We start from the raw sequence: 19,792 nt of genomic DNA on the forward strand, positions 1-19,792 counted from the left end.
ACACTAACACACAGACACGCACTAACACACACTCACATAGACACAGACACACAGATATACACTCACACAGACACACACTAACACACAGACACGCACTAACACACACTCACATAGACACAGACACAGATACACACTCACACAGACACACACAGACACTCACACAGACACACACAAACACACACTCACACAGACACAGATACACACTCACAGACACACACAAACACACACTCACACAGACACACACACACTCACACACACGCTAAACGAAAGTGGAGTTTTGAAAACTGCTCTGGGAACAAGTAGGAAACCTCGCAGACTGCGTCCTTTGCCCACGAGAAGTGACCCAGCGCTGAAGGCGTTAGAGTCGCGACTGGACCCTCTTTTAGAAGCTGTCATTGGAGCCAGGTGTGGCGGCACAGTTTTTGTTTGTTTTGGTTGTGTGTGTGTGTGTGTGTGTGTGTGTGTGTCACACACCTTTAATCCCAGCACTCCGGAGACAGAGGCAGGAGGATGTCAGAACACTGGTCACCACAGGCCACGGTGTCTGTGTCCCTCCCCCTTAACTGTGGGCCCCAAATCAGTCTGTGCCCCTCTCGTGGGCAGGAGCGGCCACCAAAAACCTCCACATCTGAACATCTCTCTGTCTATCTCTGTCTCTGTCTCTCCCTCCTCAGTTATCATCTCTCTCCCCTCACACTCAGCTCAGACAGCGCCCTTCCCCCTTCCCTTGGTGACCGCTTAGGCCCCTCCTGCGGTCACCCTGCCCCTCAGGCCAACCGTAGGGTCCCTCTGCACCCACGCGCCTGTCCCTGCCTTGGCCTCTGCGCCCCCTCAGGACTGGCCTCCCCACGATGGGGGTGTCAGCCAGCAGAGCAGTGCCCTGGGCCTGTCACTCAGAACCCGAGGGGAAGTAAGAGCGGAAGAGCAGGGGACACGGGGACACTGCCACCTGCCAGGGCCGAAGGGCCTCCCAGCCCCACCCCTCAGAGAGGTGAGAAACTGAGTCAGCGCAGTGTGACATGGTGGCCCCCGCCAGCGCCCCAAGAACCACCTTCACTCACTAACCACCAGAGAACCGGGGCTCTCAGAAGCCAGAAGACCTGCCACTCGGGGTCGCAAAGCCCCGGTCTACTTCTCACTGCCCGGAGATCACATGCACGGCCTGGGCCCCTCGGTGACACCGAGCAGAAGCTCAGCTTTGAGCCCCTGTCACAAGCATGGAAGCTGGATGGGAGCTGGAGTACAATCCTAGCACTCCCGAAGGTGGAGGCAGGAAGGCCAAGAGTTCAAGGTCACCCCTGTCTACACAGGGAAGTTCAAGGCCAGCCTTGAACAGCATCTCATTTATTCCCAGAATTTAAGAGGCAGAGGTGGGCGGATCTCTGAGTTCAAGGCCGGCCAGGGCTACACAGAGAGACCCTGCCTGGAAGGAAGGAAGGAAGGAAGGAAGGAAGGAAGGAAGGAAGGAAGGAAGGAAGAAAGAATAACTGCATGAGCCTACCTCTCTGATGTCTACAGTCTGGTGCTCCTGGTCCTGGTGAATAGGGTACTGTCCGCTGCCCACAGAGCCCACGCTCTCTTCAACCGTCAACAGTCTCTTGCCCAACCGCCCCTTTCCGCTCCCTGGCTGCCCGATCTCCTGTCCTCATCTAGCAAACTTCCCGTAGAAAGGGGCCCTTGCTCTTCTCGCTTGCCTGATGCCCTAGATCCTGGAACTACAGCAGAAAGCTGGGGCTGGGGAGGGACTCTGAGCATAGGCTGTGTGTGTGTGTGTGTGTGTGTGTGTGTGTGTGTGTGTGTGTGTTGGTGTGTGTGTATGTTGGTGTGTGTGTGTGTTGGTATGTTCCACACCCAGCCTTGCAGTAACAAGGCCAGGACGTGGCCCTCAGTTTCCTGCCAGAGTGTCCTCAAGCCCAGCAGGAGGATCAGTCAGGAGAGCTATAGCTAGTGCAGAAAATGATGCCACCTCAGCTCGGGTCCTCGCCCAGGGACAGAGGATCTGACCCAGAGGGGGAGCTCTCCCTTCTCAGGAGACAGACTAAGCTAACAGCGAAGTTTTGTGCAGTCACAATCATGGCAACAGCGTGGTCCTGGAGCATGGAGGCAGGCGGAGGACGGAGGCAGCTGGAGGACGCCGGGGATGGATGAGAATGAATGAGGCGGGCCTGGTGTGCAGCTTCCATCCTAGAATCTGAGTGATGCAGGGGGATCTGGCTTCAGAGCCAGCCTGGGCTACACGGTTAGGCTTTGCCTTGGGGAGAAAAAAAAAAAAAAAGGAAAGAAGGAAAAAGAAGCAGTAAATAGACAGTAATAGACTCCAATATGTAGTGAAAAACGGGAAATTTGGTTTCTTTAAAAACACAGAAATGTATAAGAGTGCGTTTACGTTTTAACCCCGGGTGTGGGGATGTGGGGCTGCTTCGGACTGTCCACAGCAGCCGACCGTGCTTTGCCTCGTGCTCCAGCAGAGGCGTGGTTGTGCCAGCTGCAGACAGTTTCTGCGGCTCTGTGGCATTTGGAATTCTGGGAACTTTTCAGAGGGTGTGTGAACGCTAGGGCCCTGAGAGGCGCTGGTGGTCGTTAGGGGTGTGAGGGGGCTGCAGTTTGTTGTAGCAGTGCTCAAAGACGAAACAAGAAGAAATTCGATTCCAGGATCTCTTATCTAATGGTAGGGGGTGAAACGGGGGGGGGGGCTATAGGGTGGGGAAAAAGAACCCACAAAGTAGAAAGACCAGCCATATAAACGTGTAAGAGCTTCGTGAATGATAAAGACATCGAATTCCAAATAAGTGAAGAAATGAGGTATTGAGTTAGTTGTTAGGACAGATGGATTAGGGCCCTGCAGCCAGGGTGCTCTAATTCTAAAAGCAAATCAGGTAGGTGTAAGTTCTAGTCATTTTTTAAAAAATTATTACACTTATCGAGGCAGTGGTGGTGCATGCCTGGGAGGCAGAGGCAGGTGGAGCTCTGTGAGTTCGAGGCCAGCCTGGTCTACAGAGTGAGTTCAAGGACAGCCAGGGCTGCACAGAGAAACCCTGTCTTGAAAAACCAAAAAAAAAAAAAAAAAAAAAAAAGAAAAGAAAAAGAAAGAAAAGGAAAGAACATTGTATCACACTTATTAATTTACTTATTTTGTGTATGCAAATATTTGTGTGGGGCTTATGTGTGTGTGGAGGGGTGAAGGGGTGCATAGGTAGCCACAGCTCATACCTGGAGGTCAGAGGGCAACTTGCAGGAGTCAGTTCTACCTTCTACCTTGTGGCTGGTCCCAGATCCTTGGGCTCATGCCAAGGTCACATGTGCAAACCATGGACAGAGGACAACGTGAGGGCGTCTCGTTCCACCATGTGGTAGAAGGCTTCATGCAAGCCAGGAAATAAGGGTTAAAATGAAGAAATAATAATAATTAACGTTCTAAAACCCAGTGTCGCTGGACCTGAGAATAAACTTTTACTGACTGGAATGGATGAGCAGAGAGGCCCTGAGAGCCCCTCACAGCCAAGAAGGCTTCCAGGCTCGTCTCCAGTTCCCCACAGCTCGCTCGGCTTCTTGTCAACGCGGTGAACCCCGATGCAGACACTGTCTGTCCCAGGGTGCGGTGGAGAAAGCCCCCTCGGTCCCCCCTCCAGCTGCCAGTTCCAAAATCCGCCTAGCGGGAGCCTGGGTGGGCAGGAGGGCCGCAGGAGGTGGGACCAGATAGCATCTGGGCCGCCGTTTCCGGAACATTGAGAAAGCCTACAATACGTCAAAGATTTCAAAGGGCACAGTGGGCCCCGAGAATCCCCACGTGGAGCCCTGGCCACTTCTGCTTTTTATTTTTACCCTGTTTACCAAGCAGGCTGTGTGGTCCGCAGACCTCGAGCTGGATCTCTAGAGTTCTGACGCTCCGGAGGGGAGTGACCTTGGGTCTGGGACTTCAGTTTGTTGCCAGAGGTGAAGGTTGGTTCAAATGGTACAAACCATCTAAGACAGCTGGGCAGGAGGATCAGCGTTCAATGCCAGCCTTGGCTTATATAGCCAACTGGACCCCAGCCCGGGCTACACAGTGAGACCCTGTCGCAAAAGACAAGAGCTGGAGAGATAGATGGCTTCTGAGCTAGGAGCGCTTGTTCTTGCAGAGAACCTGGGTTTGCTTCCCAATGCCCACCTGGCAGTGCACAACCATCTGAAATGCCAGCTCAAGGGGAGCTGATGTCCTCCTCTGCTGGCCCCGGCACACACAGAGTGCACAGATACACACGCGTAGGCAAACGCTCATACACATAAAATAAAAAAAGAAGGGGCTGGAGAGGTGGCTCAGTGGTTAAGAGCACTGACTGCTCTTCCAGAGGACCTGGGTTCAATTCCCAGCACCCACATGGCAGCTCACAACTCTCTGTAACTCCAAGATCAGATACATGCAGGCAAAACACCAATTCACATAAACTAAAAATAAATAAATTAAAAAAAGAAGCAAAGTCAAGATATTTTCATTATTTTCACCTTTATTTTGTCCTCATTAGGGTTTCTGTTGCTGTAATGAAACCCCATGACCAAAACAACTTAGAGAGGAGTTTACTGGGCTGACACCTCCACAGCACTGTCCCTCACTGAAGGAGGTCAGGACAGGAACTCAAGCAGGGTAGGAGCCTGGAGGCAGGAGCTGAGGCAGAGGCCACGGAGGGTGCTGCCTACTGGCTTTCTCCCCATGTCTTGCTCAGCGTGCCTTCTCATAGAACCCAGGACCGTTCTCAACCTGTGGGTCCCAACCCCTTTCGTGGGGGTGGGGCTTGTTGGGGTCACCTAAGACCACCGGAAAACACAGATATCTACATGGTGATTCACGACAGTTTAATTTATGGCTGGGGTCACAACCTAAGAAACGGTATTCAAGGGTCGCAGCGTTGGGGAGGTTGAGAACGGCTGGACAGCCTCGCCACAGCCTGACCTTGTTGATGGAGGCTTGTTCTTCACTGAGGCTCCCGCCTCTCGAACGACTTCAGCTTGTGTCAAGTTGACACAAAACTATCCAGAATAAGCCAGATGTGGTGGCGCACGCCTTTAGTCCCAGCACTTGAGAGGCAGAGGCAGGCGGATCTCTGAGTTCGAGGCCAGCCTGGTCTACAGAGTGAGTTCTAGGACAGCCAGGGCTACACAGGGAAACCCTGTCAAGAAGAAGAAAATGAAAAAAAGAAAACAAAACAAAAAACCTTATCCAGGAGGTTGTGTGTGTCTGTGTGTGAACACATGTATGTACACACACATACATGTGGTCAGAGAACAACTGTGTGTGTCACCTATCACATGAGTCCTAGGGATCAAACATACATAGCCAGGTCTGGCGACAGGCACCATCCTGCTGGCTCCGCTGAAGGCGTCTGCGCAGGTGACAGGGCCTGTAGCCCCAGCTCCTCAGGAGGCTGAAGCACAGTCGCAAGTTCAAGCCCCGTCTAAGCAACTTATCAGGTAACAGTAAGTGAGGGGGGACTGAAATCCATCATACACACAGTTGGGGGACAGAAAGATGAACTTTTAAAAACTTAATTGGGATCTTTCCTGGGCCAGCAAGACAGCTCAGTGGGTAAAGATTCTCGCCACCAATTCTGACCACCTGGGTTTGTTGACAGAGCCTCCGAGAGAGATTCGCCAGACAGTACGTGTGCGTCCACACACAACATGCACACAGAAATAAAAAACACATAATTTCTTCAAAATTTAAAGAGATACTCCTGTGAGATTAAATTGAAAATGGGAACATTTTCTTATCAAACGGGGGGGAAAAAAATCCCACAAACTTAAGCCTGAAAATGAAAAACAAAGGGCCAGGGGCTGGAGAGAGGGCTCAGCAGTTATGAGCACTGGCTGCTCTTCCGGAGGTCCGGAGTTCAATTCCCAGCACTGGGGGAAAAAAATATATTGCATGTATGTGCGCTTGTAGACACAGACACCCTCCGCATAGCACACACACGAGCACGGCAGGCGCGTAAACACACAGCAAACAGCCGGCCCGCCCAAATGCTCCCCCAACTCACTCTAATGACAAGTCGTTACAAGCCATCCACAAGTATTTATTGAGCACCTGGTTCGTGGTGGGGTGGGAAGGGCGCAGGGTGGGGCCCTGCTCTCGGGAGCTTTACAGTCTGAGTGGAGACAAGGAGGGGCCCAAAATACACATTCTCGGGTTGGCGGGGCGGGGGCGGGGGCGTGGAGGCCGAGGGTGAACAGTCCAGACCAGGAGGTTACAGAAACAGGGGTGTTTAGGGCGGGGGTTAGACCCACTAAGTGCTTCGGTGGCCACGGGGGCTCAGTGTTCAATACTGGGAAAGGGTCAGCGGCTGTTCTGTCCCCTGCTAGCCCGCTGTGCCGGGGGGAGGGGGGACCGTCTCCGCCTGGCTCCCTGTACAAGTGCTACTCAAAGTACTGAGGCATGTGAGGACCCCGTCCCAGAGAAAGCCCCCCACTGCACAGCAGTGCCACAGGGAGCCCCCTGAGGTAGGAACCCTGCCTAGGAGCACCCCTTCCCTTCCGGCCACTGAGCTACGGGCACACGCCCAGAGAGATGCCTCCTGCTGACCCTCCGAAAGAGGGAAAGAGCAGTAGAGCGCCAGATGAACCCCAGAAAGAGAGGGGCACCTAGCAGAGGGGCCCATGGGGGAGGCAGGGTGGCAAAGGGGACCCAGAGTGTGTGTGGGGGTTCCCCCTGTCTTCACAGGTCTGAGTGAATGTCAAGGGCCAGGACGTTACGGTCGGGGCCTAACCAGGCTAAACCTCATCCCTGTTCCAGGCTGTGACCACTTCATCGTCACCTTGACCGGCCTGAGAGGTGACAAGGAGACCCCAAAGTCCTACTGAGCTGGTCCCCCTTCAAAGTGCTATTCAGGTCTGAGGATCACCGCATGAACAAGTGGCAAGGAGCTGGGCCATTTTAGGGGAGTACCCCTTGGCAGGGGGTGGAGGGAGATGGGGGGGTGGAGAAGGGCGCAGATGGCCGATGCCAGGCAGACCTTCCCTGCGGGACAGGAAACACAGAGCTTGGGTTGAGAAGGGCTTAAATAATAGTCCACATAATAAAAACCCCTGGCACTAAGGGGACCTATCGTCCTGCTGATTTACCGTTTGTTTGTTTTTTAAATAACTCTAGGCTGGGGGCTTGGAGAGGGCAGGCAGAGTATATACAGGAGAAGCTTAAATTAAAACACAAATAATAATTAAGACACACAGAGTGAGGGCGGGGCTGAGGCACAGGATGGAGGAGGGGGTAGGGGTCTCCCGGCCCACGGCAGAAGAGGACGCGAGGCTCCCGTGGACACATCAGGGCTTCTTCTTGCAGAAGACCAGCCGACGCTTGGAGTGATAGAAATCTGTGGAGAAGAACAGGCGGGAGGCTGAGGGCGGTGGGGACGCCCAGGACACTTCACCTCCTAGCCGGGGGCCTCCCTGCGCAGGCCTCCCTCCCGGGGCCTCCCTACCTGTCAGGCTGGTCTGCCTCCGCTTGCGGCCCTGGGACGCCCCGAGGCCACCCGGGGAATCTTCGGGCCGCTCCGGGGCGTGGGGCACCAGGGCGCAGGACAGCGACAGGTCCACGTGGTCCTGCGGGGCCGGGCCCTGCAGCAGGGCGGAGGAGGGGCCGGGCCTCTTGTCCCCTCCCAGGTCATCGCGGCCGCCGCGGGAGCCGGGGCTCAGGTAGAGCTTGGGCAGCCCCGGGCCGCGAACCCGCTCCCACACGAAGTTGCCCTCCAGCGGCGTCTCGGTGGCGAAGTCGAAGTTCCACCGCTCCCGGGCCTCGCGCAGGCAGCCGGCCATGAGCGCCTCGCAGTCCCGGCGCAGCTGCTCGCTGTCCACCGGCCCGAAGAGGCGGCGGCACGCCTTGCTCCGGTGCGGGGTCGCTCGGGGGTCCTCGGCCTCAGACATGGCGCCCGCTGGAACAGAGAGCCAGGTCGCTATGGAGACGGCCAGGTACCACCGTCCTGCTGCTCCTCCGCCCGGGGCTTTCCCCACCGCCCCTCGCCCCAAGGTCACGGCTGCCACAGCGGGGGTCACCGCCCTGTTTACCAGCAGGACTGCGATCAGCCAAAATCGATGTCTATTGCTGAAGTGTCCTTCGCGGGCGCGAACACCCCGAGTACGTGTGGACTGCCGAGGTCCGGTGGCTTCCCAAACACACCCCACCCCCCGCGCACCTGGGCATGCCTCGGTGCCCTGTCCTCCTGCCCTTGGGGGGGTAACTCCATCCTGCCAATCAAAAGCACCCCGGACCTTGGGGTAAGACACATAAACCGTAGCATCTTTGCTGCTATTTAGCTCCATCTAAGAGCCTGATTCTGCAACTCCGTCCCTCCCTCGTCTCTCATGCTCGGGCAGCTGTTAAGGTGGCTTGGAGGGAGGAGAGGACAGGCTGGAGCCAGGCTGCCTAGGTCAGAAGCAAGACTCTGCTGGTGAGCGCGGCTATGACCCCTAACACCTGGGTCCCGCTTGAGGGCAGATGTGAAGATGAACTCAGTCAGCGTGGGTGAGCCTGGGAAATAGAAGCTGGAGCATGCCTCTCTGCCCCCAGTTTTGACGGAGGGTCCTCCCTGACCCCGTCCCTGAGGGCCGCCACCGCAGCCTGCGCTACAGGCTGGTAGGCAGCAGCCTGGGGGAGAGAGGACAGGCTGGCAGGGCTTCTGTCTCTCTCCCGGGCTCAGCACATCCTGCCAGGCAGCTCAGGTAATCTGCAGTCTAGACACGGCCCGGCCTACAGCCTGTGCCCAGGGAACCCGTTTTGCAGGCCCTGAGAATGGAAGGTTGGCCCGGCTCGTCCAGGAGAGAGGCCTGGCTGAGAGGCCCAGGCTGATCCCGCCTGCCCTGGCCCGATGCCAGAGCTAGGTGATACAGGTCCTAAGGAGGACCTGGGCTCTCCTGGGCACTGGTCCAGCCTGCCAGCCTTTGAGCTTGTAGGGTGTGCCCGGTGGTTTTCTGAGGCAAGAGGCCCTGAACTCGCACCACATACACCCCCCCCCCAGCTCCTCAGGACCTCTGGATGAGTTTGCCCACGGCTGGAAGGGAGAGGGAGGTACTCAGATCAGGATTCAAGGCAGGAAGCCAGAAGAGACTTGGGGCTCAGTTGGCAAAGCCTGTGCCCAGCAAGCAAGGCGGCCTCTATAAAGTTGGGTGTGGTGGGGCAAGCAGAGGTTCAGGGTCAAGCTTGCCTACTACCCAGGGAATGTATACCAGCGTTGTGGGCTAAACACCCTTTCAAAACGTAAGTAAGTAAGATACACCCTCCTCCCCAAAACACGGCGTTTGGGGGGCAGAGGCAAGATGATCTCCCTGAGTCCAGAGCAAGCCTGGTCTACAGAGTGAGACCTTGGTCTCTAAAACAAACACAGGACTAAGCGGCCCACCGCCCTGGAAGGGGTCCCATGGTGCTGTGGGAAGGGTCTCAGGACGGCCTCTGCTTCAGCAGGATTTGGGCTCTAATTTTTGTTTGTTATGTTATTTGGGGTTTTTTTTTCCCCCCAAGACAGGGTTTCCCTGCGTAACCCTGGCTGTCCTGGACTCACTTTGTAGAGCAGGCTGTCCGTGAACTCCCAGCGATCCACCTGCCTCTGCCTCTGGGAGTGCTGGGATTAAAGGTGTACACCACCATGCCCTGCTGTGGTTTGGGCTCTAGTCACATTTTTTTTCCTAATGCAAAGCTAAGCAGTTTACAAGTTCCATGCTTCCCAAAACCTGGTGATACCAGTTCCTTTCTCTTTCTGCCTTCCCCCACCCTTCTGATGTATCCGAGGCAGGGACTCACTATGTAGGCCAGGGTGGCCTGAACTCACAGTCATCCTCCTGCCTCAGCCTCCCCTGTGCTGGGATCACAGATGTGAGCCCCCACACCTATTGTTAGTGGATGCTGAGCTCACTTCCTTTTTAGGCAGAACTAGCCGAGGCTCAGAAACTAGATAAGGTGTCCAAAGTCACGGGGCTCACACGTGACTCGAGGGGATTTTAATCCATTTGCTCTAGTCTTTTTGAGGGTCACAAGCAGAGAGATCCATTAGAACCACTTGGGAAAGCTTTTTCCTTCTTTCTTTCTTTTTTTAAATATAGATTGAGCCCCTTGTTACAGCGAGGGCCTTTAATCTCAGCACTCCGGCCAAGGCAGGTGGATCTCTAGTAGGAGTTCTGGGCCACCGGGCCAGCCTGGTCTACAGAACTACATAGCCAGTAATGGCTAGCTGGGGCTACAGAGTAAGACGCTGTCTCTCTCCCTCTGACACACACACATACACACACAGAGAATGAAAAAAATAGGAAGGCAGCCATGGGTACAGATACAGAAACACAGGCTGGTGGAGACAGGGCTCAGGTCTGCAGACAAACTGAGTCCAAAACCCAGTTCGGTGCCTTCCCCAGAGGGCACCCATAGAGACCAGAGGAGGCAGGAAGGCAGGACACCAATGGTCCCAGTGTTCCTTAGACACACGGAAGTGCCCTGCCAAAGATGGGGGGGGGGACCAGAATCCCTGCAAGCGTACAGGGCGCCCCACCTTGTCTCCAAGGGCCACGCCCCCATAGTCCTCCCGCGCACCCTGCTCAAAACCATTGCTACCGTAAGCCCTCATTCCACAGAAGCAAAGCCTCCCTTCGCCGGCGGCCGCGCGTACCCTAATTCCCTAAACACAATCCAGGGCGAGAATGGCTCTCTTTAAAGGCCGCGGTGTGTGGGGGGGAAGCACTGGCCGCGCACAGGCGGCCCTTGCTGTTCCCGCGGCGGCCGGCAGGGGGCGCCGAGCCCCCAGGAAACGGCCCCCGCGCGGGGGCGCTGCGTGGGCCGAGCGAGGCGTGGTGAGTCAGTTTCCTGCCCGGCGCGGCCCGCCCGCAAAAACTCCACGGGCACCGGAGCCGCGCGTCACCCCGGGGCGGGGAGAGAGGAGGGGAGGAGGGGGACCCCGGGCCGCAGACACGTCACGAGGAGCCCGGGCTTCCCAAACTCCGGCCTGGGCTGGGAACCCAGCGCGCGCGCGCGCACACACGCATGCACGCTCACACGCACTCTCCCGGGCAGAGAAAACCAGTGCTCCTGGCCCTGGCCCCCTCCACCTTGATCCCCACGCCCAGGGCACGCGATGAGTCAGATCCCTGGAAAATAAAAATAGACGAGGGCGAGGACAACAGAAAACCGCTGGAGTGTCCTCGCTGAAGCGCGACGGAGGGGGACCCGGAGGGCCGGAGGGAAGGAGCCGCCAGCGCGCCCCCCAAAAGCCAAGCCCCAAGTCGTTCCCGCCGGACCAGGGGGCCGGGGTCGCCCTCAGCCCTAGGGCTTCCAAGTGGAATGGATGCGCCCTAGCGGACGCACTCAAGCCAGCCCGGCCCGGCGACCTTCCCGCGCTGGGTGTGGACGGGGTCCGGGTCCCCCGGCCCCGGGGCGTCCGGCTGCGGCACCCCGTTAAGCCTCGCCGCGCTGGGACCCCCGCTGCCCCGCTGGGCGGGCTCCCCTCGCGCCCCGCTCGGGTCCCGGGCGCGGTGGGCGCGGTGGGCGGCACCCTTTGCGCTCCCCGGGCTGGCAGGGCGCACGGGGTCCGCCCAGTCTCCCCGTCCCCGAGGGCGCGCCGCCGAGCGGGGACCGGACACCGCGGCCCGGACCTCCCCGTGTCCCGGGTTCCCTGGGAACACACTGTGCCCGCCAAATAGGTCACTGTGCCGCGCGGGGGAGGGGACGGGGCAGGGACGGGGCTGTGCCCGGGCAGGGAAAGGGGCTCCTGGGCTGCCATCCCCAACTCGGGCGCGGTTCTGCTGTCACGCCGGTGCCGTGCCCGGGGTCTCCGGTCACGGTGAGTCACCTCCTCCTCGCCTGTCCTCCTGGACGTGCCCAGGCACGTTCCCGAGGGCGGGGGACACAGCTCGCGCTGACCTCAGCGCCCGGCGGGGCGGTGGTGGCTACGGCGGCACAGGGCACCTGGACCGCAAGGGCCGGGACCGGGCGCCACCCACCGTGGGATCGGACCCCAGTAACCGGCTCGCCCCAAGCCTGTCCCCGTGACACACTCCAACACACGGAGCCGGCGGCGCTCAGACCCACCCCCGTCATCCACCTGCCGCGGACACACCTGGGAGTCCGGCGGGCGCACGCAGACACACGCCGCCGCCGGGGAGGATGACCCGCATCCCCACGCACGCACGCACGCATGCGCGCACGCGCCTCTGGGCACAGCCGTGGGGCTCAGCGCGGAGCTGCCCGGGGGGGACCCCGCTGCCCTGCCGCGACGCCCTCACCTCTGAACGCTTCGCGATCGCGCTGGCTCCGCGTTCGACTCCCTCACGCTGCGGCAGCTCACACCTCTCGGCTGGTGCAGCCGGCTCGGGGCTGCGCTCTTATAGAGTCCGCAGCGCCCCGTCCCGCCGGGGGCGTGGCCAGCCGGCTCCGCCCCGCCCACCCGGGGAAGCGCGGGCCCGCCCTCCCCTCCGGGAAGCTGAGCCCGCGCCTGACTCCGCTCCGGACGGCCCGGGCCCGCGCGCGCGCCGACAGGGCGCGCCCTCTCCTCCCCTCCCCTCCCCCCACACCTGGGCCATCTGCTCGTCGCGTCCCCCGCCAGCCAGCCGAGCCACACGCCTGTGTAGACGGTCAGGGGCTGCGCGTTGACCGGTATGTTTCCCGAGCAGCTCTGGGAAAGGACCGAGATCCTTTCTAAAAAAAAAAAATCACTGATGTGAGTTAGAGAAAAGCCTGGGGCTAGGGGAGGTGGATGGGTCCGTGGGTGCATGGTTGCCCAGCTTGCGGGAAGCCCTGGGTCGGCCTCCAGTACCCCGAAAACTAGGCCTAAGGGTTCACGTCTGTAATGACAGCGCTGGGGTGAGGGGGTGGAGACAGGGGGGAGCGGGCGTTCGAGGTGGTCTTGAGGCAGAACAGCCTGAAATACGTGACAAATGTTACAGATACAAAGAAATCAATCAGTATCCAAGTTGAGTGATGGCAAGGGCCTGAAATCCTACCCGTGAGAGACTGAGGCAGGGAGGGTGTTACAGGTTCAAGACCAGCCTGCGCTACACCGTGAGACCCTCTCAAAACAAAACGATCCTTTAAAAAAAAAAATGTAGTGAAACTTTCTTTGAAGTTCCAAGAAATCCCGCTCTTCCTGGAGACCTTCCCTCGGTAGGCCGCCTTTCCCAGAAGCAGCTGAGGCACCCAGATACCCCACAACCATCTTTAGGTCCAGAACTCGATCTTCTCCTCCTCACAGTTGAGAAAAACAGGCCCGCAGAGGCAGAGGATGCCAAAATTTGCTGTCAGCTGCCTGAGAAAGAGAGGAAATTGAGTCCAGAGAGTGACACTGGCTACCAGGAAAGACACAGGCAGTTTCTCCCACTCACCTCTGCAGGGGCCAGCGTGAGGACATTTTCACACAGCAGCTTACACTGCTCAGACCTAGCCCAGACCACACAACCAAGGACCGGCCTTGCTTGGGGTCTGCTGCGCTGCCCAGAGCTCTCTGCTTACTGCCTTCTTTTTCTGGGTCCAAAATGAGGGACACACCGAAGTACCCCTCGGTTCTGGTCAGATTGCTGGGACGACACTGATAAAGGACAGTTCTAGAAATACCCGCTGACGAGCCGGACACACAGAACCGGGGTGTCGTCAGTTCCCACCTTCCTCCGTGTCTCCAGTCCCTTCTGTTTTCTCCGGCTTTGGGTTTTCTGAGACAAGGTCTTGCTGTGTTGCCCAAGGTGGCCTCAGACTCAAGGGAATCCTCCTGCCTTAGCGTCCTTCCTGACTAGAGGTCTGAGCCACCACACCCACTGGGGGTTTTCTTGAGGCAGTCTTGCAATGTGGTCCAGCCTGGGCTATATAACAAGACCACCGTCTCAGTCTCGCACAGAGGTACATGCCTGCAATCCCAGCCCTCAGGAGGTAGAGCAGCAATTCATCAGGGCCATCCTTGGCTACATAGCAAGCCTGAGGCCGGCCTAGGTTACGGAGACCCTGCCTCAAACACAGAAGCAGACCCCTCTCTCAAAACAAACAGAAACGAAAAACAGAATAGACTCCTCCTCTGGAGCAGCTGTAAATTCTGACAGCTGCTCTCTGCCCAGACATGCCCAGGCTTCCTCTGCTGGTTTAGCTGACCTAAGGAGGACAGACCTCCTCTTCTGTGGGGGATGGAAGCCTGGGGAGGGTTGGGGGCGCCCTCCCCACCCCCCTCAACAGCCTGGCTCTGGACTGAAGCCAGGACGAGAGACAGACCTCAGGACCACTCCCACCATACCCAGCTCCTGAACCATCCCCAGGGCTGGGCTGTCACGGGCCAGCACAGGATGTCCAACTGCCCAAATCCCCTTGGCCTCCAGGCATTTCAGATAGACGTGACATTGTCTGTCTGTTTACTTTGGGAGAAAACAGTTTTAATAAAGGCTTGCAGCAAACTGCTGACTGCTGTGACCTCCCGTGCCTTTGCCCTGTTGACGTTGGAGAGATTTTTAAAATAACTTCTGGCTTCCCGGAGCGCCACAAAAGTACTCAACAAATATTTATTAAGTCTAGGACTGCTCGGTCTCTAACAAACAATCTTGGCTTTGCACTTGAATGTATAGTCAGGCACCCAATTGCACTTGAATGGATAGCCAGGCACAGGGTCGGAGGGGCCCTTCATCCTCCTAAACAACAAAGAGTAAGGCCATAGACAGAGTACCTGACCCCCTAGGCACACAGAGACACATACACAAAGTGCCCTTCCCCTGGCACATGTCACAAGATGCGCGGTGTCTTATGTTCTGCAGGCAGAAGCTCAGGCTCTCGGGGTGGAGCATCTTGGCTGTATAGGGAGGGGTCTCTGCCTCCCTTCGCATCCTTCCTCCCTCCACAGCAGGTAGTTGCATAGGTTCACGTCCCCACCTCCCTGCACGGAGCAGCCCCGCCTCTTCAGTCCCGGGGCTGGACATGTCAAGACATGTTCCTGGAGGCCAGAGAGCTAGTCCCGACCCACCACAGGCTGCTGAGCCTCGGATTTGCTGCTGGTCTCAGGCCACAGCCAGTGGTGGAAGGAGACAGAGCCTGGCAGAGCCCCCTCTGAGGCTGACAGAAAGGAAAAGTGGGACCAAGACTGAAGGAGGATAGAAAGAAGGCTCTCTACTAGCTGCCCGAGCTGCCCAGGAAGAGAGAGGAAGTGTGGGTACCATATCACCATTTCCCAGAAAAGGACTGGGGAGTCCCAAACAGGGACGGTCAGACTTCCAGAGAATTCACCTCCGCACACACTCCCAAGAAAGGCGACCCCAGAACAAAGACAGAACAGAAAATGGCCTAACGCGAGGGACGTAGTATCAGATCCTTGAGAAATCTGAGGCAGAACTGAGGCTTCTCTAACGTGTCCAGCTCCCCACAACTGGAGTTCCTTTGCTAGAAATGAATTCCTCTGGGGCCCGGTTGGTGAAGTTGCTTGCCTTGCAAGTGTAGGACCCGAGTTCAAAACCCAGCACCCACAGGAATGAGCCAGGCCTAGCTGCATGCTCTCTCGTAACCTCCCAGCCCTAAGAAGCTGGAAGCATAGAGGATTGCTGAGACTCCCCAGACAGCCCGCCTAGCCAGCTCCAGGCTATATCAGAACCTCAAAAACAACAAAAACAAACAAACAAACAAAAGTGAGCAGGCCGGCCCTCAAGATGGTTCCATGAATGTCTTGGTTAGGGTTTCTGTTGTTGTGAAGAAACGCTGACTAAAAGCAACTTGGAAAGGAAAGGGTTAGTTTTCTCTTACAGCTCCAGGGCACAGACCCTCACTGAGGGACATTTCGGAAACTCTGGCTACCTGCTTGCTTGTTGTCCATGGCTCACTCACCTTGCTTTTTTGGGTCAAGTTGACAGAAAGGCTGTCACAGGCTACCTCTCCGTTGTCTATCCTGAAGAAATTGTGGGACACCCTGCTCCATACAGTCTCTCGGGGATGGGGATCCAGGCTGACTTTGGCTCTACCATAGCGTAGTGAGACCACCATCAGACTGTGAGTCCTTGCCTTTGCCCTGACGGAGGAGGACAGGAAGGCTGGCCTCAGCCCCGGCTTCCTTGTCTGGAGTCAGTCATATGATCTTGTCTAACTTTCATCAGCAGTGAGCTGGGGGCCGTAGGCGAACCCCTGGAGAAAGAAAGAGCATTGTGGTCTAGGCAATGTGTAATATAATAATTGATTGACTGATTGGTGGGTGGTTTTTCAAAACATGGTTTCTCTGGCCATCCTGGCACTCGCTCTGGCATCAAACTCAGAGATTCTCCTGCCTCTGCCTCCATAGTCCTGGCATTAAAGGCGTGCGCCACCACCGCCCAGCCAGTGGTTGCTTTAAATAGTTACACATAAGAGCCAAGAGCCTAGCACAGAACAGGAAAAACAGACTGGCAATACAGTCTACTTTCTAGTCTGGGCAGTAAAAGCTTATGGTATTATTTCTGTAAACACATGAAACTAATGTCTGTCTGGATGAGCAGGAGTGTGCAGAGGCCTTGAAGCTAAAAACGGGCTGCCGTAAAATTCATGAGCTTCAGATGGAGGTGCGGGGCCTCCCGGTACAAAGGTGAATATAACATGAATCTTTTCATTGGGGCTTGTTCCCAGGGTACAACAGCAGGAATGGAGGGGAAAAAAAAGTCAGGAAAGTAAAGCCGGGCCTCAGGCTTGGAAACCTGGTTTCTAGGAACTCTAGGGGCCTCACCTCGGAAGGGCATGCAGGGTGGCTTGAATGAGAATGGGCCCCCTTGGCGTCTATGTTTGAAAACCTGGTCCCCCCAGGGGAACTGTTTGGGAAGGATTAGGAGGTGTGGACTTGGAGGAGGCGTGTCACTGTGGGCCAGCTTCCAGGTTTCACAATTCCATGCCATCCCCCGTTAGCCCTCTCTGTCTGTCTTATGGTTGTGTCTCAGCATGTGAGTTCTGAGCTACCGCTCCAGGCCATGCCTGCCCGCCTGCCCGCTGCCACGCTTGCCACCGCGTTGCTCAGGGACTCTGACCTCTGGCGCTGTAAGCCCTGACAAACCTTTCTTCTGTACCGTGCCTTGCCGGTGGTGTCCTAGCGCAGCAACAGAGAGGTAACGGAGACGGGCGTGCAGAGGGGGTCGTGAAGGTCAGTAGGGGTTTGACAAGCAGGGAATAGAGGAGAGGAGGAGAAGGTCGGTCAGGAACCCGGGTGCAGGAATGATAGGTGGGCGGGTCAGATGGCAAGACGTGGTTCTGAGTGCCCCGGAGGCCACTGAGCACGGAGCCGGAAGTGGGCCCTTCTCCACAGGAAGATCTGAGCATCGTCAACTCCGCAGGCAGGAAAGGATGGAGCTCCCGGTCGGAGTAGGCCCCGGGCCGGGAAGGGGTGGCACACAAAACAAGGGCGAGAAGATGGCGCCCCTGCAGTGTTAGGGCCCCTTTAGTTGGACCGCGGGTATCAGAGGGCAGCGGAAGCCCGACCTGATTCGGGCAAGTAGAACTGCGGCTTCGGGACCAGCAGTTAGAGCTCTTTGACTAAAGCGCCGTAGCCCACCCGACCCCAGATCTGGTTCCAGCGGGAACTCGGGTTCCGGGGCTGAGCCAGGCGGTGGTCAGCTTGGCTCAGACTAGGATGCTCACTTACGCGGGGACAGATAACAGGGGACACGACAGGCTCACGTGACTGGCCACCCGTGGGCACCTCGGGGTCACGTGCCCCCGAGGCAGGGAAACAGGGAAGGCGCCCCACACCTTCCATCCTCGGGGTGAGGTCTTAAACCCCAAGTTTAGGACTTCCTGGGGTTTGAACATGGTCCATCTTGCCAGTTCCATGCCAGGTGCCAGGTCCGCGAGGCGCACGGCAAAGAGTGGAGTGCCCTTCGCTCCTCACCTCCGCTGGTCCCTGAAGGACTGGGACAGGCTTCCCAAAGCTCTGGTTCTGGTTGACGCTCTGTGTAGCTGATTCCCTCCTGGAGACATGCCTCAGAGAGGAAGGTTCTCTGCTCAGGGCCTGTCTTCACTGCTGACTGATGGGAAAAGCGCAGAACAGCCCCAAGCCAGACCAGCCGACCCTGTCTCAGGCCTCTGCTCTCCATCAGAACCCATCTCCTGGCTCTCTGCCTCACCTGATTCTCTTTATACCCAGACAGGTGTGTATACTGCAACACACACACACACACACACACACACACACACCCATGCCCAACCAGACAGGAGTTTAAGAGACTAGTGGGCTCCTTTGCTTGAGAGTATCTACATGCCAACAGCAATAATGTTTGTGGAGAGATTTCTTTGTGCCTGGCTTGGTCCTTTGCCTATGTGACCTTCCTTAATGAAGACTAGAATTTATGCCAAAGAATTCGTCTTCTTTTTTTTTTTCCTTGTATATGTGTGTGTGTGTTCCTGTGTGTAGGTTTAAATGCTCATGTATGTGTGTGTGTAGGTGTGTGCGTGTGTGATGTCAGACCAACGTTGGGTGTCATTCCTCAGGTGCTGTCCTGTCCACCTTCTGATTCTTACAGGGTCTCTTTGCATAGCCCTGGCTGTCCTAAAACTCACTATATAGACCAGGCTGGCCTCAAACTCACAGAGATCACCCACCTGTGCCTCCCAAGTGCTGGGGCCAAAGGTGTGTGCCACTCCACCAGGCTCAGATTGTGTTTCTTTACTTTTCTTTTCTTTTTCTTTTGAGACAGGGTTTCTCTGTCTCTGTGTACCCTTCCCTGTCCTGGACTTACTCTGTAGATCAGGTTGGTTTAGAACTCACAGAAATCCACCTGCCTCTGCCTCCCATAGTACTGAGATTACAGGTGTGTGCCACCATGCCCAGCTCAGCTTGTGTTTCTTAAAAAATATTTTTATTATATTTTATTGCTTTATTCTCCCTCTCTCTCTCTGTGTGTGTGTGTGTGTGTGTGTGTGTGTGTGTGTTTTCTGCGGAGTGCATGTGGATATCAGAGGAATCCGTCTTCATGGATCCTGACGTGGAACTCTGGCAGTAAGGTTTGATGGCGCTGTGCTGGCCAAAGCCTGCCTCTGCTTCCTGAGTGCTGAGATTAAAAGTGAGTGCCGGCACACCGGGTCCTCGCTGGGTTCTTCTGCTTCCTTGTTTGTTGTGGTGTGCGGCACAAGCCCACACCACCGGGCTTTAATGTGGCTTGTCAGGTAGAAACACATAATTGAAGCAGAGCTCAAATCGCTTTTGTTTTTAGACTGTCTAATTATAGACTGAAGATGCAGCTCCGTCAACAGAGAGCTTGTCTAGCAGATACAAATCCCCGGGATCCATGCCAACCCCGTATAAACTGGGAGTGGTGGCACACACCTGGCATCCCAGCACCAGGAGGTAGAGACAGGAGGTGCAGAAGTTCAAGGCCTTGGGGCTAGAGAGACAGCTTAGCAATAAGCAGTGTATAGTGGCCTTACACAGGACCTGAATTCAGTTCCCAGGATCCATGTTGCACAGCTCACAACCACCTGTAACTGCAGATCCAGGGGATCTGATGCCCTCTTCTGGCCTCCTCAGGCACTTCCACTCACAAACCTCATACCCATATACACGTAACTGAAAACCAAGTCTTAAAAAGAAAAGAAAAAAGGTTAAAATCGTCCTGAGCTGCATGAGATCCTGTTTCAGCGAAACAAACAGCCCTCGAGATAGGCTTCCTGAAGACCAGCTCTCGGATGATCCCCAAGGGGAGGACTTGGCATTCTTTACTGTGTTTCTTCCCTAACAAATCCTTTTAAAGCCCTTCCTAAGACAAGCCCCAGCGCACACCATCAAAGTGCCAAGGATTTGGGCCTTGGAGCCTCTGATTGCACAGTGAGACAGTGGCTCAGAACCACTGCCCTCCCCCTTCCACCCAGGACAGGTCCCGAGGACCC

The 19,792-nt window shown here is 56.5% G+C and overlaps 1 protein-coding gene across 1 annotated transcript; it reads right to left on the reverse strand.

Moving 5' to 3' along the window:
- Positions 1 to 6,026: 6,026 nt before the first annotated feature.
- Cdkn1a (cyclin dependent kinase inhibitor 1A) lies at positions 6,027 to 12,315 on the reverse strand. The gene is made up of 3 exons (XM_055607231.1): positions 12,226 to 12,315; positions 7,449 to 7,898; positions 6,027 to 7,340 (listed from the first exon to the last, which is right to left on the reverse strand). Exons 2-3 carry the CDS (start codon positions 7,888 to 7,890, stop codon positions 7,291 to 7,293), a joined length of 492 nt encoding a protein of 163 aa, XP_055463206.1. The 5' UTR covers positions 7,891 to 7,898; positions 12,226 to 12,315; the 3' UTR covers positions 6,027 to 7,290.
- Positions 12,316 to 19,792: the final 7,477 nt, after the last annotated feature.

The sequence above is a fragment of the Psammomys obesus genome, unplaced genomic scaffold, assembly GCF_907164565.1.
Source record: "Psammomys obesus unplaced genomic scaffold, mPsaObe1.curated_primary_1811, whole genome shotgun sequence".
In the NCBI taxonomy this organism is placed as follows: domain Eukaryota; kingdom Metazoa; phylum Chordata; class Mammalia; order Rodentia; family Muridae; genus Psammomys; species Psammomys obesus.